Raw genomic sequence first — 9,165 nt, forward strand, 5'->3', positions numbered from 1 at the left:
GGCCATATATAGCAGTAATTCATTTCCTCAAAATTGGATCCTCACTTAATAAAATACAGAACTACCGGGAAAATAAAAAATAAAATCCAAGCTTGAATAGAATTACAAACCCAGCTTGAGAAATCCAAAATTTCACAGCACAACAAATTTTCTAATTTTACTGGTGCAAAAAAATAAAATAAAATAACAAGGATATTTCTTCTTCAAATTTATCAAAATGGCCCATTAAAATTCAGAATCACCCAACACGAATAATCCAGAATTCAAAACAAATTATCTTCATTTCTATTTTTCTTTCTTAAAATACGAATCAATGAAAATTCAGTGTAAAAGAAGGAGCTTTACCTATGTGTGTAACGAGGAAACCTTGAAACCCTAAAATCGATGTAAATAAGATGAATATCATGGGTTGATTAGAAGAAGAAGAATTGGGATTTAGCCAGGTGGGGTATCGTGAGTGGTGAGAGAATTTGGGAGAGAAGGAAAATTAGGGTTTAGGCTTAGAAAAGGAAATAGGGCAAAAGTGGAATCAATAATTTTCACCATTTCCTCTTCTTTGATTGACCAGTGGTTTTGTTGGGTCGCATTCACAAATCACAACCAACTTGCGTCAAGTACGCGCGCGCATCCCTATCTCTCTCAGCTCGCTCGCTCCATCAGTTTTGGGTTTGGTCGGCTTGTTTTGGGAACAGAGCAGTGCGTAGGCTAGGGAGCCAACCACCCTTAGCGCAGTTTAGCCTGCCTCATTTGCATTTTCTTTTTTTCTTTTTTTTACACAACCAATAATATTTTTCTCTTTTTTTAAACAAGAATAATCATTGTTTTTCACTCGCTTGTTATTTATGTCATCAAAATATTAGAAAAAATATAGCAAGTACTGTAGCACATTTTGTAGTTGCATTTAAATTATATATCATATTTTTTAAAGATTAGTAGTAATAGTATATGTGTATTTTCTATTTTAAAATAAAATGCTCTTTTTCAACTTTATTTATGGACCTCTTTTGGTACGCATGATAAAACAACATTAGATAAAATAGTATTAAGATAATAGACAAAAAAATGATAGGATAAAATTTTAATTTAATCTAATCCCATGTTTAATGCTGTGTTATTAGGATAAGGATTTTTTTGCAAAAAAATTTAAAACTTGGAATGAAATTAAAAATTTTCATTACTTTGTGTGGTGCCTTAACTAAGACTATATAAAGTAAATAAATAAATAAACTATGGAATTGAACAAAATCGATGAACTGGCCAATTTTAATCAATTGTCACATCAATATGGATTCTTAGCAATTCAATATAAGGTTTACAGGCTAAGTGAAAAATTGAAACAATGAAATTTATTTTACTTGACTTGGAAAGAAGTGAGGATCACACCCTAAACATGAAGATGGCTCGTGAATTATCAATTTAGACATATTGCGTGTTGATAAATTGCTAAGTGGTAAAAGTTCCACGTAATTTATAGTTCTTTTGGTTAGAGAGACGGAGAGGAGAAATGATAAGGAGAGTTGAAAAGATTAAGAATATAAATGATGGAGAAGATTATACTAATTCTTTATACTGTTTGGTGAGAAAGTGAGTTAAAAATATAGATGATAATTATTTGTTTAATTACTATATTTTTTAATTTTACAATTCATTAATAATTTATTTTAAAGGATAAAAAAACTTTTTTAATTAAATTTTAACGGATTGGTTAAATCTTTTTACTAATAAAATGATCTAAATTTATAGACGTGAGAGAGACCTATTCCTCAATGCTTCCGCTCCCTCCTTTCCTCACTTATACTAAATAAAAAAATTTAATAAAGCATTTAAAAGACGAAAATATAATGGCTCGCGAAGCCGCAGCTCCTCTTGTCAATCTAAGGAGTTGTGGCTCCACGAGCCGTTTAGCAATAATGTAGACATTGAAAATTAAAAGGATGACAAAAACTGACACATATTTCTTTTTAAATTTAAGCTTGTTATTTTCACAATTTAAGTTATAATTTAAATTTTATTATTATAGTATTTTTCTCATAAAAATTTAAATTTAACTGTTTTACTATGATGCTTTTTTCTCACCTACGCAACTCTAGTTTTGAGAAACAAACATACCCTTAACAATTTTCAGCAATTTGGAACACAACAGTATCAATAGAATTAGCAAAGCATGAGGGAAGCTTTCCCATTGGCTACGAGTGACCTTGAGAACCAGCAATGCGGTGGCCGGCAGGTGGCCAAAATTGACATGGGTGTGTTCTCGCAATGGTAAAGTGAAGCCTAATTGATCTAATCTTATGTTACATGTTGTAGAATAAAATTTTGAACCCTACACCAGGCATTGAATGGGGTCCACGCGTCATAAATGGGAGTATTGGCCTCGTTCATTTCACCTATTCGAGTTTTCAATTTTAGGTTTCTAACAGTAAAAAGCTCTCAGAAAATTTCACATCTAACTTTTTCTGCTACAGTAAAAAGCTCTCAGAAAATGTCAAATCTCAGCTCGAATTGAAAACTCGAATCTGCAAAGTGAACGAGGCCTAAGTGATTGATGACTGCTCAGCCTTAGCCGCCACGTCGAATGGCAACTCTCTTAGGAGCAAACTGCTAATTAAGCATACATAAGAGGTCAACTGCTTTAATTGTTGGGAGTGATGTCCTAAAAGCATGAGATGTAATAAATGATAAAAGAGAAATTTCATTATTTATGTGTGTATTATTGAATACTTTATGAATATCATTAAAAATTCCGCGTTTATTTATGTAACTTTAAATATTGTATATAAGAGTTATATACGAGAGGATAATATTTAAGGATAATAATCGAAACATGCTCATAATGAATTTAATTAAAGTTTCAGAATCTTTAATTAAAACATTACTAATACATGTTATCCCATTAAGAATGGAACGGTGTTATCCGCACTATTAATATGGAGGGATATTACATGAGTGTATTACACATAATATGATTATGTAGAACCGGGACACAAACACGATTTGAATTTTTGATAATTTCTAGTAAGTATAGAAATTCGAATTAAGTCTATTGATGGTCATACATAGAATGATCTTAATTTTGAGTTATTAGCAGACTTCTATTTATAGGTTTGTGTCTTTTGATTTACTCAGTGTTCTTTATATCTTGGAGACATGATGAAGTAGATAGCCAGGAATGTTAATATACGAGATGAAATCCATTCCTTCTTGAATAAAGAAGTAGATAAAAAATTTCCTTAAGGGTTGATTCGGTACTTGAATCGGTAACGAGCTTGTATTCATTTGTTTTATGAATATACTATTCATTAGAGAATCAATGGTACTCAAGGATAGAGATATAATTAGGGAGGTAAACAGATTTCACCTGACTCTAATTATGAACTATTTATAGAGGATTGATCAATATGTAATGGTTATATCAAATAGACACTTCAAAGTTAGGAAGTAAACTATATTTATAATTACGAGAGTGCAATTCCAAGATAATAGTGGAGTAACTTTGAAATTAATATAATTAATTAATTAAAGAGTTTGATTAATTATTAATTTCATTAGAGCTCAGAATTATAGGTCCATGAGTCCCCGTATCATCCTTGTAAATCTATGAGACACTAAGGACAAACTGGAAATTATTTTTAGAATTATAGAATTCTAAATAAAACACTCAAATATAATTAATTAGATATTAAATAATGTGATTATTTAATTTAAATTTTAGAACATAAGTGTCACGCGCCCAGCACTGTTATAATCCCTTTGCGATTTAATTACATGCTCTCTAAGTTATCTGGTTGACTTATTTGGTAAGTTATCCAATTGGAATTCAAATTGAATTTAAGTTTGACTTTAATTTGAATTTAAAGTTGAGTCAAAATTTGACAACTGAATAAAAAAGAATTTTTTATCTCCTCATTATCTGCAGCAGGAGAGACAAAATTGTTCCAAAATTAAATGAGAATTTTATTTAATTTTAAATAGGATTTAAGATTAAATATTATATCTTATTTTCTGAAACCTTATATTAAGAGATAAGATAAAGTTTCGTAAGGACTCTAAGAAGTACTTTATAAATAGGAGGTTGTAGAAAATTGGAGAATGTAATTTTTGGCTTCCAAGTGTTGTTGTGGCTGAATTTTACTATGTGAAAAAGAGAAGAAAAGTTCTTCATTCCTAGTTCATCATCGCACATGTGTTAATGTTCATGGAAGACTTGAGTGTTTTGAGTGCGAATCATATTTTGTTTCAGGTGTGCCCACACACACGTTCTTCGTAGATTCAAGGAATTGACGAGGAAGATTCGGTATTCCAAATAAGCTCGGAGTAAAGATTGTTCGTGTTCGAAGAAGTCAAGTTATCATCCTAATCAGTCGTTAGGTAATTCCTAATCCGATTCTAATTGGTGTAAATTAATATATTCTATAGAGTGCTTTAAAAGTTTTATGAAAATGTTTTATTATACACGATCTGTAGATAAATGCTTCCACATAGAAAATCATTTTCAAAACCAACAATGAGGAGATGCAAAGGATAATATGAGGTCGACCGCACCAACAATTGTAGGCGAAGAGAGTTCTGGGAGTGCTTATGATGTCGAGTCTACACAAGTGCAGAGAGATGCGAGATTTACTTTGAGATTTGCTATTGTAAGTCAAATATACGAAATTTAAGCAATGAAATCGTCTTAATTGATTATAATCACCATCTTTTGGGAAACTATCCCAAAAGATGAAGGAAATATCACCGAATTAAATAGAGAAACAAACAAGGATGATGGTGAATGATATAAATAAGGGATTATAGGTCGAGAAATTCTTAAGTCTCATTGAGAGCAATTAGAGTGTGTAATTTTTTTGAAAAAAAAAGTGAATTCTCCCTGCCCTACATTGGTCGTAGCTCTTAAATCAAGGATGAACCACTATAATTTTTGTGTGTTCTTACTATTTGATTGCATTTAATCGTGTTTTAGATAATTAAATTTGCACAAACCGTTTGAAAATTGTTATATTACTGTTGATGAATTTCACCATCAACATTACATATAAATAAATATAAAATCAACTTCCGAAATTCACTTGGACGAATAAAACAAAACGTTTTGTATTTCCTCTAAAAAAAAAAAAGACAACCCAAAACATCTTAAAGAGAGTTGATAAAATAATTTCAAATTAATCTAACTCTGAAAAATAAACGGAATATGAGATGTTGACAGTATATATTTGTCAACAGAAATCTAGCAAGTTTTAAAACGGATTGCGAGAGTTTTTATGATCAAAATTATGGTTGAAAGCAATTTAAAAGTAAGAACACACAAGAATTAAGTGATTCATTCTTGATTTAAGAGCTATATCCAATATGGAGAGAGATAATTCACTATTTTTGGAGAGGATTACACACTCTAATTGCTTTGAATCAGACTCTGGGATTTCTTAACATGCAATCCCTTATTTATATCTGTTAACATTCGTCTCAGCTGTTTTTTCTTTTTAATTAGGGGATATTTTCCTCATCTTTTGGGATAATTTTCTGAAAGATCGACAATCAATCAGGATGATTTTTTGCTTAAATTTTGTATATTTGAATTACAAATAGCAAATCACAGAGTAAATTTCACATCTCTCGATTTGCATGAACTCGACTTCATAAACACTCTAAGAACCATCTTTGCCTGTAGCTGTTAGTGCGGTCAACCTCATGTTGTCCTTTATATTTCCTCAAAATGGTCGACCTCCTATACATGCTACTCTCTTAACTAGCAGTCTGTTATTAAAAGAATTATCATCCGACGTGACTGTTATGACAGAGCTGTTCTCGATCACTTTAATACCTTTGTTTATGACACATGGACCATATTTAATGCTTAATTTACAATTCTGGATTTTACCCTACAACACGAGACACATAACTTTACGATTTTAATGATTTTAGTTTTTCTTCTAAAATCCTCTTCTTTTATTTTTCTTCTCTAGTCTCTAATTTCAAAAGAAATCAGCATAAATGAATCTAAATAGTGGAGCGTGGAGTATGAATGTGCTATTTTTTTTTTTGAATGTAAATGGTGCTGTCAATCTGCCATGCGAAGCTGTATGCGTAGTTGAAAATAACCGAGCCGTATAGCAACGCTCTTTATTTGATAAACGTTTATATTTGTTTAACTGTATGTATTAGCGTTTACTTTAAGTTTGTTGCATCCCTAAAATATATTGTACCACTACTAGGGAATCTGTCAAAAATTATTGTTTGCCAACAAATCAGACAAACTTTCATGTTGTCATTTACGTGTAGCATATTCATATGCTGAAGAAATACCTCGTTTTTGGGAGAGAATTTATCAGTTATATTATTACCGAGACTCCATAAAGAAGCACTTTTGAAAGCTCAAAACTTTGTACAAAAACATCCACTGTTCCCTTCCCTTATTTAATGAACAGATATAGCCTACCAAACACAATGAAAATCAAACAAAAAGGTTTGAAAATTGTTAAGAAACTCTTCATCATGGTCAACACTTTGGAAGATCTGACGGTGGTGGAGGCAGCTTCTGATTAGGAAGCTCCCCATCTAGGACAATCCATGCCATCCTCAGCCCCCAACTCAGATGGACATCAAAATGGCAGTGCATAAACCAAACACCTGTTTCATACACAGCATTGTATATGAATAACAATATGGAGTATTATAGGGTAAAATATATGGGCAATTATTAAAAAGATGTATATGTATTTTTTTTATTTAACAAAATGACCCTTTTCCTAACCTTTAAATTGAAGTCTTAAACACCGCATTTTTTTTAATTTCTAAGAAATAGATCCATCTAAATTTGTTGAGAAAGAAAACTGTCCCTATACTATGTTGTGTATATGGTACAGTTATATATGTTGGGATATATGCCTATAAATCATATAAGATGTAAATATTTTACTGATTATCAATGAAATGAGGAATTTTTTCAATATTATTTTGCATACATGTGATGTTTTATAAATATCAAAATCTCTAGATTATTTTTAAATGTAACTTTAAACATTGTATATAATTGTTATATGCAAAGGATAATGTTTGAAATAAAATAATCTAAACTTGTCCGTAATTATAAATTAAAGTTGAGATCTTTAATTTAAAATTATTAATGCGGTTCATTACATTCTGAATGAAACAATCTTATCCTAGATTGTTAATAATGAGATTATTGGAATGAAAGCATTTTATGTAATATGATTACATAGGACCGGAACGCGATTAATTATGAATCTCTAATAAATTTCATTATAAAATAGAGTATTCAATATTAATCAATGATGGTCATATATGTATTAATCTTAATTCTGAGTAATTAATAAACTCCTATTTATGATATTATGTTCTTTGACATATTGAGTAATGACACATGTGAATAGTGTCAAAGTCTTCATTATGTATCCCTATAGATAGTAACCATCATTTCCCTCCTGGTCTAAGCAATTCACCCAGACCTCATCATATCCAGTCCTATACAAAAACCCATCTCTTTTATTATTTAACCAGCATTTGTAATAGGACCCAGAATCCCCAAACCAAGAACCTGTATAATACAGAACAACCATATCTAACCATCTACAACCTTTACCTTTTCGGTCTAATCACAGAAGATGACATTTGGTACTTATGATGCCAAATAGTTCTCTACCAAATCGCTCTCAACTGTCTACTCATGCAGCTCTACACACAGCTCAATGACCCCAGCAACGAAGGATCACCTCTATGGAAGCTCTTGAAAGTAGTTCTCTCCACGCATGTGGTGGAGAAATGAAGTCTCAAGGCTCCTCCAAAAATACAGAGTCTGGACCTTCTCTTTAGCAGAGGTCCCAACGGTACCCACCATCTTTTTCCTACATCGGCCATACCTGATTAGCTCAAAAACTCAGACGTTGTACACACAAAACATTGTGTATACATGGTACACTTGCTATATATAAATGTCACGCCCCCCAAACGGGGTGGGTGACGTGGAGCTCGATTAGGGGTTAATAAAGGAGATTCCCAGACGAGCCCCACTCAACTGCATTGAAATATAAATAAATTACAGAATTTTGGAGCCTCTGACACACAGGACTCCACCTCATAGGACATACAGTATCATACATACATGCTCATGTAAATAATCATTACAACAGACATCAACCACAGTCTAGTAAATCCAAATATTACATACGTTTACAAAATTCTCAAATTCCTTACATTTTTCCAAGAGGATGACCACAATCCTCACTTGATTCCAACAGTAGAACAACTCAGCTGCTCCGTAGCAAATATCCAGCTACTATGCACCGCCCCTAGAATCTCCTGGGAGAGGTTTAATACATTTAAAACTTAAAACGTGAGCGAAAGGCCCAGTAGGATATAATTTGAAATAAACGTTATAAATAAATGAATAATAAGTGAGTGAGGAAATAAATAAATGAATAAGTAAATAAAATAAGACATTCAGTTCCAACAGACAGTCAGAACTTCACATCCTTTTTCTCAAAGGAAATATAACTGAAAATAACCGTTTTACAGGCTTTAGCAACTAATTAGTACAAATTCCTTACCTAACTAAGTGCCTCGCCTACCCGGACCGAGTTTTGGGTTCTGCCCCCGAGGATGCACTCTCCGCATCCTATCTAGGCTTACAGCAATAGACTCTCTTACCGGTTCACAAGATCTCTTTATTAAGAAATCATTCATTAACATTTTAAAATCGTTAATATGACCCCACGAACTACTCAAGCCGCGGGCCCCATGACTGGACAAGCCATGAGGTTCCATGACTAAACAAGCCATGGTTTTCAAAGCGTTTTTCTTTCACAAACTAATCCCTTTCTTTAAAACATTTTCAAGGCCAAAATCCTTTTTTGAAAACAGGCTCACAAGGAAAAGGGATGAAATCCTACCTCGCACTATCAAACCTGGGACTAGCGTTGCCTTTTCCGGCTTCCGCTTCCTCAAGCCCCTTCAGTTTGAATCCTCAGCGATCATTGATGCAAGACAACACTCTAGGATAATTCTCATTCCTAAAGCAATTCAATCTCAATTAAATACCAAGGTTTCCAATTAGTGTGCCCTAATCCATTTTCATGTTTCAAAATATCATTCCAAGGGTTTTCAATCTCAAATCAAGGATTAACAATGCTAATCCATTTATCTCAAGTCCCC

General features: G+C 32.3%; 1 protein-coding gene across 1 annotated transcript in view; it reads right to left on the reverse strand.

Moving 5' to 3' along the window:
* Nucleotides 1-6,493: 6,493 nt before the first annotated feature.
* The window catches only part of LOC21385611 (laccase-17), a 14,633-nt gene continuing 11,961 nt past the window's right edge, over nt 6,494-9,165 (reverse strand). The window contains 1 exon segment of the mRNA XM_024167447.1: nt 6,494-6,624. Within this exon segment, the coding sequence (XP_024023215.1) occupies nt 6,494-6,624 (131 nt within the window).

This window comes from Morus notabilis, unplaced genomic scaffold, assembly GCF_000414095.1.
Source record: "Morus notabilis unplaced genomic scaffold, ASM41409v2 Scaffold380, whole genome shotgun sequence".
Classification (NCBI taxonomy): Eukaryota; Viridiplantae; Streptophyta; class Magnoliopsida; order Rosales; family Moraceae; genus Morus; species Morus notabilis.